At 33.2% G+C, this 14,263-nt stretch overlaps 1 protein-coding gene across 1 annotated transcript in view; it reads right to left on the reverse strand.

Moving 5' to 3' along the window:
* The window catches only part of LOC138315235 (glucose-6-phosphate isomerase-like), a 16,619-nt gene continuing 2,356 nt past the window's right edge, over positions 1–14,263 (reverse strand). The window contains exons 2-17 of the mRNA XM_069256095.1: positions 10,788–10,878; positions 10,093–10,230; positions 9,363–9,497; positions 8,754–8,897; positions 8,296–8,367; positions 7,923–7,967; positions 7,736–7,789; positions 7,382–7,442; positions 6,553–6,632; positions 5,826–5,909; positions 5,123–5,285; positions 4,453–4,529; positions 3,806–3,934; positions 3,419–3,494; positions 2,161–2,227; positions 1–1,228 (exon numbers count right to left, since the gene is read on the reverse strand). Coding sequence (XP_069112196.1) covers positions 1,105–1,228; positions 2,161–2,227; positions 3,419–3,494; positions 3,806–3,934; positions 4,453–4,529; positions 5,123–5,285; positions 5,826–5,909; positions 6,553–6,632; positions 7,382–7,442; positions 7,736–7,789; positions 7,923–7,967; positions 8,296–8,367; positions 8,754–8,897; positions 9,363–9,497; positions 10,093–10,230; positions 10,788–10,878 — 1,540 coding nt within the window. The 3' untranslated portion in view covers positions 1–1,104. The remainder of the gene's footprint in view (positions 1,229–2,160; positions 2,228–3,418; positions 3,495–3,805; positions 3,935–4,452; positions 4,530–5,122; positions 5,286–5,825; positions 5,910–6,552; positions 6,633–7,381; positions 7,443–7,735; positions 7,790–7,922; positions 7,968–8,295; positions 8,368–8,753; positions 8,898–9,362; positions 9,498–10,092; positions 10,231–10,787; positions 10,879–14,263) is intronic.

Raw genomic sequence — 14,263 nt, forward strand, 5'->3', positions numbered from 1 at the left:
TTATATTTCAGTCATTTAATATTTCACTATATTGCCGAAACTATCAAATTATCGAATTTATGTCATCAACTCCGGCAAAGTGATCGACTGCGCATGGCACTGTTTGACGACGACTGGTTGATTAGAATTTTGACTTCGTTGAAAACAACGACAGTAAGATCATTAATATTAAACGTAAGAAATGTCACAGGGAATATCTATATATTCAGAATGTCACTACATACCTTATTTTTAATTTGTAAACTCGCCGAAAGATAGGATTTTCTTTGAAATAATTGAGCACCTGTTTTCCCGCATGGCGCTAAAATTACGTCATCTACTTTCACAACTCATGCGCAAACCACGATATTTGAACTGCTTCCGCTGAGCTAAAAAATATCGTCGTTCTGACTGAAGTGGGTGATTCCTGTTGGTTACGTTACGACAACTACTAAACCATGGCGTGTTAGAATAAAATATTTTGGAAATATTTCTTTGAGATTCTAAACTTATGATCAACACAAATGCTATTCATTATTTCAGTCACACATTTTTGTTTTTGATCACAGAAATATGGGGTTTCCCCATTTTTGTCTGGCGGGTATATATACCCGTTCAGCACCCGACCGATGGATTAGATATATACCCGTTCAGCACTACTAGGGTTAATAGCTGTTCACTTCAAATTTAGAACAGTTGACAGATACAAATTTAATAACATGCTGAGAGATGCAGAACATTAAACAGCTAGGTCACTTTTATAAAGATTTTGAGATTCTGTAGCCTTTCAGTCTTATTGTGTGTAATACTTTGAATCAAAATACTAATACACCCATTAGTTTTGACAAAGTATATAGAAATTATATTTGGTTTCAAAGCGGTAAACTTTTCACAAATGCATGGTTGTGTTGATGTTTTGCAAACAACAGACATACACTGTAACTATTCATATTTAAACAAAGCATCTTAATACATGCCCAACTGTTTTAACATCCACAGCATCAAAGATTTCATTTCAACAAATTGTCTTTCAAAATATCAATCTGTTCGCTATTCAAACATAAGACAAAAGAGGCTGTTTCTATGTTCCATGTGACCTTGACCTTGGTTAACCTTGACCTTGGTTTAGGATGAGTGAGCCTTGATGTAGTTGATGAGACCATTGGTGGAAGAGTCGTGGCTGGACACGGGTGACTTCCCTGCTAGTTCAGGCTGGATGACCTTAGCCAACTGTTTACCCAACTCAACTCTACAACATAAACAAGAGCTGTTTGAGAACAGCAAAGCTAACCTCTGGAGGTTTGTTGATTTAATTCAGGTTCCTTATAATTTATCAGTATTATAAAATATAGCAATGTCATTATAAAACTAAACTTTTCGGCTCATTGGGCCTCTTGGAATTTTCAAAATCCAGCATTTTCCCCCTTAAGTGATTGTCCATATCCATCACACAATATTCCAAAATAATTGTATAAAGCAATGTCAGTTGTGACGGATAATAGTATAAGAAGACTAGCACCAAAACCTTAACCTGAGATTTCCAATGCCAAAGTGAGAGGTGAGTTAACAAAGGTAAATATATACATGTATAAGATGTCTGTCATTTTAGCTATTTTCGTAATCAAATGCAAAATACAGTCAAACCTGCCTTAGTGACTACCTCTGTATAGAGACCACCTGCTTATTAAGACCACTTTATATTTATGGTTACTTATAACACAATTTAACCTGTGTAAGAAGACCATGCTGCTTAAAAAGATCATTTCCTCATGCAGGGTCCCAAATAGTCAATTTCAATACCATTTGACCTGTGTATAAAGCCACTTGGCTATACATTTTGTACTTTGTAAATCGGTCATGTTTTTATTCAGTTGTTCACTTAGTCTATAAAATTCAGCCATCAATGTTGATTTTTAAAAATCACATTTTTTTTATTTAAAATAGGATGTCACTGTGCATAAACAATAACGTTTCCATCCTTTTAGAATGTAGAAATAGTGATTTATTAACTGCTGTTATATGAATATGTCAAAGTGGAGACAAATTGGTCAGGCATTTAGAATAGAGGTTTGTGGTTGGAGATATTCAAAGTACTGATTATTTTTTAAGTTTTACTAGGCTACTAGTTTGCATGATGTTCATGTGTTTTTGAACGATTTTAACCGCATTTCATACACTTACCCCCATTGATCATAAGAGTTGATGTCCCATATTGTGCCCTGTACAAATATCTTCATCTCATACATGGCTGAAATAGACAATTGTTATTCAGAATTTATATGTACAATAAAATTGGGGAAAGCTAAGAACAATGAAAATGTGACCACATGAGTTCTAACATTACTATAAAACTTTGGTATCTCTTTGATGTGTTCAAAAATTTAAAAATAAAAACATATAGACAATACCTATCAATCCCGGATAACCTGCAATAAAATACTAATATCAAATACCATTTTCATATGCATGAATTTAAAAGGTATCGTGCTTTGTATTAGTCGATTTACAGATTAATATTAATATTAGTCATTACAGACTAAGTAAAATATCTAACCTAGCCTATGTAATGTTAGGAGCTCTGACACAATCTTTAGCAAACCAAAATTTAACTTAAACCTTTTAAAGGACTAGATACGGTAATGGCTCTTTTTGGCCCCTAAATCTACCAAAATTCAAATTAAGTATTTAGAAATTAAGTTGCTGCGTTTGAAATATTGAATACGCCCCTGATAAAAACTTAATGATATTTTTATTGACAGGAAGTATGTTTTTGCTCTATAACCATGGTAACTTTGCATAAATTATGCAAATTTGAAAATTTGGTCAATTTTGGCATATTTTTTGATAGTTTTTCTTTTAAAAGCAATAGAGCGCAACCTAGAACAAACTTTATATTTTACAGGAATTAGCAGACACGAAGAATACATCATTTTGAGAAATATAAAGTTTGTTCTAGAATGCGCTCTATGTTTACTAGATGAAAAACTGCATTAAAAAGGTCAATTTTGATGAAATTTTCACATTTTGCATAATTTGTGTGTAATAAAAATGGTTGCCATGGCAACTAGAACTGCTATAATACCTAATAACACTATTAAATATGTCGTGTATGTAGTTAAGATCTGAAATGCAATATTTACATCTTAAAATAACAGACTTTAAAAAATAGCGGATTTGGGGGCCACAAAAGACCCTTACCATACCTAGTCCTTTTAATACATTTAGATATTTCACACTTGAAATTTCATATTAACGGCTGTTTCAGTCATTATTCTGGCAGCGGTTTAAGCAGTATCTCCATAATTCTGATATGCATAGGGTTTTATTTTATTCTATTTTTTTTCTTATTTTCACACAATCCTAAATTACACATTATAATGGATCAACTATCACTATTCCTAACCCTATAAACTAAGGCTTAATTTCAATATCCACATACCTATAAGGACTCCCAGGGTGTATGGGGTAAGTTTCTGGAAGAGAATTGAGTTACTGGGTCTATTGCCTTCAAATACCTGTAATGAAAGGGTTGTGGGTATAAATTTGATTTGCAAAGATTAAGTAAATGATTTGGTTACATATATAAAGACAATGCTGTAGCATAAATATTTAGAAGTATTTAAAACAGAATTTTTCACATAAATCTTATGATATTTTATACAGCTACTGGATGATTATAAGGCAACAGGTGATCTTATTAGGTTGCAAGCTGATTCAAGGTCATGCCAATGACAAATAATGTTACCTTTCAAATTAGGTTTTAAGCAAACCAAATTCTGAATTTTCAGTCTATTTGATATAAAATTGATATGAAAATATAGTTTACCTTGTGAGGTAGTATATGCTCCAAGTCTTTTTGATTCATGCCAGTCTTCTCAAGCTCTGCACGAGCTTCAGCTGTTGATTTGCCCATCATCAGAGCCTCTGTTTGTGCTAGGAAGTTAGCCAGCAAAATCTACAATAATGAATACATGACAGCAAAATCTACAATAATGAATACATGACAGCAAAATATACAACAATGAATACATGACAGAGTCAGTGAATTTACTTGGACAAGGACAATTTTTACTTGCAACATCTGCAATAAATACAGTGCCAGGACCATAACAAGTCTATATAATTATGTCTATAATGATACAGTATAACTTGTCAAAACAGGACCTAATGTCTTATCTGGATCCCTTTGTATTTCGGCATTTTGTAAGGCACTTTCCTTCTTAATTTATACTAATTAAAACCTGTATAATCCGGAAATTTTACTGGCCAATTATTCTGGTTCTGGTGACATTCAGTATGGACAATCAACAATGTATTAATGCTGGATCTGGTTCTTCACATTAAATAGAAGTATGCATAATACTTTAACCTACTTGAATCTCCAATCTCATCTTCACCAAGAACCATTTTTGTAGGTCTAAAAGAGTTTAAATTTGAAGAAAGCTACAAATATATTCACTAAGATAATGTTACCTCATGATGGAGACCATTTTGTATGGGGTTGTGTGTCTCTACTGGCATCAAGAAGTCACACGGGATCAGACGGGTCCCTGAAAAAGAGATATTAAGTCAAAACTGTTAGAAGGGAAATAACTCTTAAAGGGAACTAGCCTCTCCTTAATCTTCTTACAGCCAATGTTTGCACCTTGTACCCAACCAGGTATAACTCTTACAAAACACAGTACCCGTAATTCACATCTCTTACCTGTTTCTGACCACAACAAATGCTCAGACAGAGTACACTTTTCAAATGCATTGTTATAGTCTAATTAAAATCAAGCAAAACTGTTATTTCAAAAGGCTATATGGTAGCGTTACCTTGCACAGGTAATACAAGATCTCTCAGGTATCAAACTATAAGTCACAATTTATTGAAAACAACTTATTAAAAATTAAATCTTTAATTTAATGGTAGATTTATTGTAACAGGGATAGATATGACTTAAAGTTTCTGTACTAAATCAGACTGAAAAGAATTTTTTTTTTTATATCAAGACACATATTCCACTTTCTCCCCTCCTTCATGGAAGATCTGAGGAGAGGGCGTGTATAAGCATGTTGCCTGTTGCCCAATTCCGATTGTCTTTAACACCAGACAATAAAATTTTCTGAAATAAAAAGATCTGAAGTAACGAATACACACCTTGGTGTATAAGCTGGTAAAATGCATGTTGACCATTGGTGCCAGGTTCTCCCCAGATGACCGGTCCAGTCTTGTAGTCGACCTTCTGACCACTGCGTGTGATGTATTTACCATTACTTTCCATGTCACCTTGTTGAAAGTAGGCAGCAAACCTGTGTAGATACTGAAAGAAAAATACTCATTGTAAACTAGTTGGTGTGTTTTAGGTAGCATACCATTAATAACAGTTGGTGTTCTTTATAAGGATACGCTCAATTTCGGAGGTGGAATAAAAGTCTGAGAACTCAAAGAAAAACTGGTGACCTATGGAATTCGCTACTGCTCAACGTGTGTTTCTAATGCACAATAAAAAGGTACTCCAAGTGTTGGTGACTACTGTTGAAACACTCAAGCATATGTTCAATCAACCCATGTCATAAAATTATTAGTGAATTAGACTATAACAACAGTCATCCACATTCTCTCTATATATGCTAAACATTTAGCAGGTTACAAATTTTAATATTCTAGAGTCTTGCATGAATAGTACTACGATAGTCTCTCTCCGTCTTATAAGAAATTTTTAAGCTTTTGTTTTTACTCTAATTTCATATCTGTAATTTCATAATGTTATATTAGTCTAAGAGGAATTCAAAGTCTTACTCTTAGACTAATAAAGTGTGAATTAGTTCAATTTTGCCTTTGCTGATATTCTTTGTAATACCTGATCATAGGGTAGGAGTGTCTGTGTTTCAGCCTTGTAGAAGTTGTTGTACCATATTCCAATAAGGGCCAGAAGAATCGGGATCTGTAAAAATTTACATAAATCTAAATTATTGGAAAATTCTCTTCGTAAATATGAAGATTACATATTAAGCACCAAAGAACATGAGTGAACAATATTGTTCTGTATGCTAAATAGACAAACTGTACATTGATAACAACATGTTTATAATGTACGGGGTACAAAGTACCACAAATGAATGGATTGCCCCTAAATAAGCTAAACTCCTGACAATTTATGTGTACACCTATAATGACCCCCTTCCCCATGAATTCAAAATGAAATTGCTTTACAGTACACAGATTTGTATATAAACCATTGTTACCTAGACGAGAAATCTTCGTACATGTGTATCTGTATCTGAATTATATACATTGTATATATATCAGCCCAAAGTAAGGCAGATCCTTTCTCTAATTTCCTCATTTTGTTGATGGACCATCATTCTAATGTTGTGTCTTTTTCCTTTCTTGTGCTTCAAAATACTTTGTACATGTCATGCAAAACTGGTTAAATTAAATATGAAGACCAACAGTATTGTCAGTATATTTTTGAGAAACAGTTGTAAGATTCTATTTTTGAAATTCAAAATGGCAGTTTGTGGTGATTATGTTATCCATTCATTTAAAAACTGATACCGTACATGAATTCTATACTTCAAACTTACATTTTGTTCCATTGGAGCTGTACAGAAATGATTGTCCATGAAGTGACCACCTGCTAACATTTCCTCAAAATTGTCCATACCTGTCCAAAACATTTTTGGCAGTATAATCTTATGAATTTATTTGCTACTTGTAAGAAATGAAATTGTATCGAGTGAGAATTATAAATAAAAGGTTTTAAAAGGTTCTACTTTTATATGAAGTTAAAACATGCAAGTTGTCTGTGGGAGGGAAAGGGAACTTGCATGTGTACCTGATAAAATCAACAATGTGTGACAAGCAAAGCCACATTCATTTTTAGTACTATCAAAGAAAAAAATCCTTGCCACCTAAGTACAAAAAAATTCTCATTGTATCAGCTGTGCCAACTTTATCATGAGGGAAAAACTGAGAAAACACATTCGTGACAATTATTTAATTTGCAATCTACTTTCACACTTTAAAGATGCTTCACCACTGACAGAGCATAAATGATTCCCATCATTGAACAATGTTGCTAATTAACTCAAAAATGCACATAGAATAATTTATTCTGCTTTTGGTGCATGCACAATCAGTACTTAATTCCATGGCATATAATATAAGGCATAGTGTCATAGGATTTATTTCAGGATGTAATTAGTTATTTTTTGATATTTTTATCTTGAATTAAAATAAGAAGCTCAAACTTTTCAATGGTGGTACGGTAATGGTGTAAATTAAGTAACTTCTTCAATTGAAGAAAGATACAAATTTGTCTTCTCCTGTTTTTGATAGAGCAAAATACCGTTCTTCAGCAGTTGAGAATCTTTAAACAAAACGTATAGAATGCTAAATGACTAAATCACTCACCGACATGAAGGGCAATAGACAAACCGATGGCTGACCAGAGGGAATATCGGCCACCTACCCACTGTAACAGGACATTGATAATTTACTCAGTCAGCAAAGACAGAGCTATTTCAATCACATTTTCATTTCTTGCCAATCTGTCTCCTTCCCATCCACAAACATACTCTATGATAATTTGAAAGAGCTATGTTTATTCCCATTAAATCTGCATTGAGAAGGAGACAATCACTTTTTATCTATTTTATGTAAACTTTGTATTACTTTAAAAAAAATTAAAAGTTTTTACACAGAAACAATTGATATATTATCAATTAAAAGAGGTGTATCAAATTTAATTAATATACCAGTACTTACATCCCAAAATCCAAACATGTTTCTTTCATCAATTCCAAACTCTTTGACTTTGGTCTGAAAAAAAAGTATAAGATGTACACCACAACATGCTTTCACAGTTTTCTATACTCATGATAGATACCACAAATATGTATAATATTTTGTAATAACAAACTAGAAAATACTTAAAAATGCAAAATCTACGTACTGCGTTTGTTGACAGGGCCACAAAATGTTTTGCAACATGTGATGGCTGAAACAGAAGTTGCATTAATGAATACACAGTTAAAACATTGATCATGAGACAATGAGAAAGAAAGATGTGTTAATCTATTCTTACTATTTATAATGAAGTAAGAACAATTACTTAATTAATTTGTTTCTTATTACAGTATATCATTATTTTTGAAATGATGTTCCATTTGCAGGTAAGCTAATATCCTTTCATATAGTAACTCCCTTTTCATGACTTAAATCAACTAAAAATGATCCAAGTATCTTTAATGTATGAAGTGTCCATCTTCTTCCTACTTCCCTTTAAAAGTATCTTGTCAAACTGAATTTCATTGAATATCACTTACATCACTGGCTGCCTCCAGAAACCATTTCTTGGCTGATGTTGCATTTGTGATGGTTTCTTGTGTAGTGAATGTCTGAAATATGCACGTGCCATTTCAATGAAGAATTGTACAATCCAACATATACCCTGGTATTCAAATCTTCATAACATGTAGTAATTGGCCACCACTAGGTTGACAAGTAAATCATTTCTTTATATATAGCTATGTGCCATTGTCACGCTTGCTATAAAGTATTATAACTGGTCTTGCATAAAGTATTACACAGGAAAATGGTCTTACATGTTACAGAAAGTTATCAAATTTATATAAAAGTAGTGACAAGAAATTGCAAATCAAACTGTTCACAGAAAAGTTTGACATAAAAAATTATATGGAATTTGTAAAAAAAGCCCAAAGATTTCAAATTTTAATTATAGTTAAAAACATAAAAGTGATATTGAAGGATAATTTCTGCTTACTTTTGAGGCAATGATGAACAGTGTAGTTTCTGGGTTGAGTTTCTTTAGTGTTTTGGCCATGTGAGTACCATCAATATTGGAAACAAAGTGAGCATCTGGCCCATCCTGGTATGGTTTTAGTGCCTCTGTGGCCATTAGAGGTCCCTAGTGAAAAGTGGGTATTAATAAGCTATGACCTACCCCATATCTACCATTCTCTCATAACCTTTTCTATTTTGGTATTAGGCAATGACCTACCCCATATCTACCATTCTCTCATAACCTTTTCTATTCACTTAAAGTGGCTTTTATTTTATTGAAACCACTTTTAATCGTTAATTAGGTAACACAATCTTTAAGTGAAAAATGAAAATGAATATACCAGAACATATCCTATACCTGGTAAACAATATGTTATGAAACATTGACTCAATGCAGGAGTTTCAGATCCCAAAATGACATAGGTTTAGTATGACATCACAAAAACATGTCAAATGATGATGTCATAATCACCGGCTGGTGCGACTGATCAATGGTAAATTGTACTTTACCCACACTGTTGTTGGGATCTTGAAACCAATTTATTCTCATATTTTTTTTCCCAGAAAAACTTCTATACACTGTACATACCAAGTCTGAGCCTCCAATGCCTATGTTAACAACATCAGTGATGGCTTTGCCGGTGTAACCTTTCCATTCTCCCTTACGAACAGCATCAGAGAACTCGCGCATGTGTTTCAGAACAGCGTTGACATCAGGCATTACCTGTAAATATATAGCAACAGTTCAGAAATGAAGACAGATGTTGTTTTTGTTATATATACAGTTAAAACCATAATGATATTCTAATATGAGAGGTCTGTAAACAATACTGTCAACCAATTGAGTTTTATCGTGATTTAATTTCATTTTTTTTATTTTGATAAATGATTTTTATTACAGTGATTTATTGTTTTGCAATTTAGACCCATATGGTTCTCATGAGTCTGTGTTCATAAACATTCTTGTGGTGACTGTCTTTTGCGATTTCTAATCATTCACAAAATAAACATAAATCTAAAGATGCTCCACTGCCCTGCCGATGAATGGTATTTTTTCTCTATCAAAAACAGGAGCAGATGAATTTGTTGAAGATGATAGGTTTGGCTTTTTTAATTTTAATTCAAGATAAACATATTTGAAATCATTAATTGTGTCCCAACAAAAATCCATGGTACATTGTACCATGCCCTAAATGGAATGAAGTACTGATTGGTCATATTACAATTAAACATCAGTTATTCGTTTATTTCGTTTATGCTCTGTCGACAGTGGAGCATCTTGAATGGTAAAAATAAGTTGGTTTACTATAAAGACTTACATCTTTTCCATCCACCATGACAGGTTTGGCAGATCGGTTTCTAAGGGCAACATGAAGGACAGCTCGGCTCTCAGTGAAGTTAATTTTCTCACCACCAAACATGGCTTCCCTCATTTCTGTCACCTTCCTCTCTCGAGCCTGATTGATTGAGATAAATATTTTAATTTTTAAAGATTTTAAATTAAGATTCTAAATTTAAATAGATTTTACTAGACCTCTGTCTCTCTTTTAAAAAGAATTGAAGAAACTAGAAATTTGTTGTTCTGGAAGCCAACCTAAAGCCCCCTCCTCCCACATACGATGAAACAAAGCTAAGGGACATAACTCTGAAAAGATACAAATGTATATAGATTATGCACATAATTTACACTGTATCAGTATCAGGATAAATACCACCAAGTTTTTTGTTATGATGTTCACACAGTATTATTATAATGTCTATGATATTGTTGTCATAACATATAAATGATCAGTGTGAGAAGGCTGTCTTGCAACTAGGTTAGATATAAGATTCCTCTACCTTACCCTCAATGAAAATGTAGAAAACACTGTCCATATGATAAGATGATTAAATGCACTTAAAGAATTGGACAGGACATAATAGGCAAGATAGACATGTATACATACATGTAGGTGTTGGTAAATGCCATCCCCTCGTCATCCCCCTCGACCTCTGACCAACAAAGAAATCTTACCAGGTTAAACAGTAGCTGCATAACTTCATCGTTGAGGAGGTTTTTGGAGTAGTCCAACAATAGGTCACCATCCTTGGTTTTTAGTGTTGTACTGCAGAATACAGAATCAATTACGTTAAATAAACTTCATAAAGTTATACTGTAGGTTAAGATTCAGAATTAATAAATTTATTCAGATCAGCTTTAAAGGTCCAAAAGTTACCAAATTAGGTCAGGCATTATTTTTAATTGATATTTTGTAGCATAATTCATTTTCTTGTCAGTTACATATAGTAAGGATAGCTATTGACTTGGATCTCGAGATCATGTAGACAAAATTCATCTTTAAATTTACTTGTCACCGCCTAATCCTTTTGAGATCTAGATCAAACAAATTGTGTGATCAGACCTATTGAACTCTTTACAAATGAAATTCTGAAGAGTATCATGGAGTGTAGTTAGCAAGAATATTTTATGGTAAATGAAAACAAATTCAAATCTGATATTTCTTTGAACTTTAAATTATCAACTGTATAGTGTTTACCAGGTATAATTATGTATGTGTATCTATTTCCCTTTCAGCAGGTAAGGAACCCTATAATCATGCAATTTCAACATTTAAACTTAGGAATTAGTTTATAAGAGAATGTGATATTCCCGGATACAGAAATGCAGTAAAGTGAAATGCATTCATGTTTACAACAGCATAAAGCTTTACCAGCCATTGTTGTGTTCTGACTCGTAAAGGAAAGGATATTAGATTTCTTACCTGATGCTCACTTCTACCTAAAATCTAACATCTGATTACCGGGTACACATATTTGCCTAATGCCTAGTAGTGCTCACCTAGCTTGTGTATGGTATTAAATATGTTGGCTACAACTACATGTACCTGATACATTAAGCTATACCAGATTAACCATATGTTATGCTCTGGCCAAAAGTGTTACATTTACATAGGTATTTTATTTCATGAATAAGGAGCATCGATCTCTTTCGTTTGGCCACATTATTTCCAGGAGCATTTTATTGTACTTAATTATATATGCATGTATAATATTTCAGGCATGCCTATTGTAACTTACATACTCCAGTCCCAAATTTTTATGTTACACATCTATCAACATCCAACGATTCAAAGTGAATGAACTCAATTAGTAATCAGACTTTGTTTGTTCAGAGACTTAAATTGTGTCAGGAAGGTCAATATCTGCATAGATATGCATTACAGAGTCAGACAATTATTTTGACCAGTACAAGTTGAAGTTTCTCTATTTAAAATTTTTTTATCATGCCCATATATATAGGAATTATCACAATTAATATGAGACAACTGTTAAACTGTGAACAATTCACCAAAAGACTGGTGAGCATATATTTATCTTTCCAATTTTTCTTGTTTTCTGACATAGCATCAATCTCATGCAGGGTGCATAAAGGTACAAATATGGTACTGTACCAGGTATATGTTTTTCAATACTAAATTTCATGTGGGGTTAGTGGGATTTATACTTCAGAGTTCTATTTCTCTCATTTGATTTTTGAGATCATATTTACCGGGGGTACATGTATCAGTTACTGTTTTACGTGACTAAGGCTAAAGTTTTGTCGACGTTAATTCATCTTGAAAGATATCCGTTGAAGAATAAAGAACTTAAATGTTACGCTTCAATGTCTTTGTAAACAAAACCTTGACAAAAATACAAACAGACTGGTCTATCCACCCATGACACATATCTGTTAATAATTGCTTTCAGCCTGTCATGGCTGCACATGTAATTACCTGAAAGCTTATAATCATAAGTTAACTTTACATTCCTTGGGACTATTTGTGTTTTAAAAGTGTGGTCAATTCAGTTTTGATTGAAGTTTCAAAATTTTTCAAACATTTTCCCTTATAATTTATTTCAATTATCACAAAAAACCTATTAAGAAATCATTAATGTATGATATTAAGCAGGTAAAACATTTTCACATAAAATTAACTTTGAAATTATACATTTTGTGAAGACACACTGTAGTATTTTTCACAGATAGCTGATAAGTGTAAATTACTAACTTTCCATATGAATCCATAGGTTTAAACTTCCCTTAACCATTTGCCTAGCTAATACTGTTCATAGTTTAATGACTCATATGGGACACATTTTACACAGTATATAAGTTTAGCGATTTATCAAACATTTCCTAAAATTGCCTACTCTACATCTACATTTATCAGGATGTGGCCTCTTAAGTGGTTACAAATTAGTGTTGTATGTCATGGATCACTGGAGCACATCTGACGATTAAATTGTCCGGTTCCTAATTGATTTGTGTACATATACACATGATACATCTGTACATATAATTTTCAAGATGTTTCCTAGTTGCCTTTTAATAGGAGCTATTTTGTTGTATGATTATGATTTATTATAGCTGTATAAGTTTGGAAGATTTTTTTCATTTCAAATAAATAAAAAGATATTTATATTTTCCACACAAACACATACAGGAGAGGACCAGATCGGGATGTGAACCCGGATGCTCCAAACACTAATATTATCAGATACTCAATCTGGTCACCAATGATATTGATCAACCCTGACAGCAGGCCAGTCCTATATATCAGTAGAGTCCTTTTGAATTTGAGCAATCATTTTCCAGTTGAAGTTTCCAAATAATTAATAGCTTATAAATGTTTTGCAATACAGTTAGGTTTAAGCTTACATTAACAAGTTCGCAAAATTTATTTTCTAAAAACAGTAAACAAGAGATCCCAGAGGGATCTTGGCGCCCACCAAAGATTGATCTATGTCTGACAAATGAAAGAGGGATCTTTTCTCTGCTTTTCAAACTTACAATTCTTTTTTCTGCTTTTCAAACTTTAAACTATCAAAATCCAAGATGGTGGTCGCAAAATGCAATAGGCAGAACTAGGGTCCTAGAGGAACCTACATATGATATTTGAGAACAATCCCTTCAATACTTTCTGAGAAATAGCGGTAACAAACTTTAACTATCAAAATCCAAGATGGCCACCGGTCGGCCATCTTGTTGACCGATCAGTCCCAAAATGCAATATGCACAACTGGGGTCCTAGGGGAACCTACATATGAAATTTGAGAAAGATCCCTTCAGTGCTTTCTGAGAAATAGCGGTAACAAACTTTAACTATCAAAATCCAAGATGGCTGCCTGGCGGCCATCTTGTTGACCGATCAGTCCCAAAATGCAATATGCACAACTGGGGTCCTAGGGGAACCTACATATGAAATTTGAGAAAGATCCCTTTAGTGCTTTTTGAGAAATAGCGGTAACAAACTTTAACTATCAAAATCCAAGATGGCTACCTGGCGGCCATCTTGTTGACTGATCAGTCCCAAAATGCAATATGCACTACTAGGGTCCTAGGGGAACCTACATATGAAATTTGAGAACAATCCCTTCAATACTTTCTGAGAAATAGCCGTAACAAACTTTAACTATCAAAATCCAAGATGGCCACCGGTCTGCCAT

Source organism: Argopecten irradians, chromosome 2, assembly GCF_041381155.1.
Source record: "Argopecten irradians isolate NY chromosome 2, Ai_NY, whole genome shotgun sequence".
Classification (NCBI taxonomy): Eukaryota; Metazoa; Mollusca; class Bivalvia; order Pectinida; family Pectinidae; genus Argopecten; species Argopecten irradians.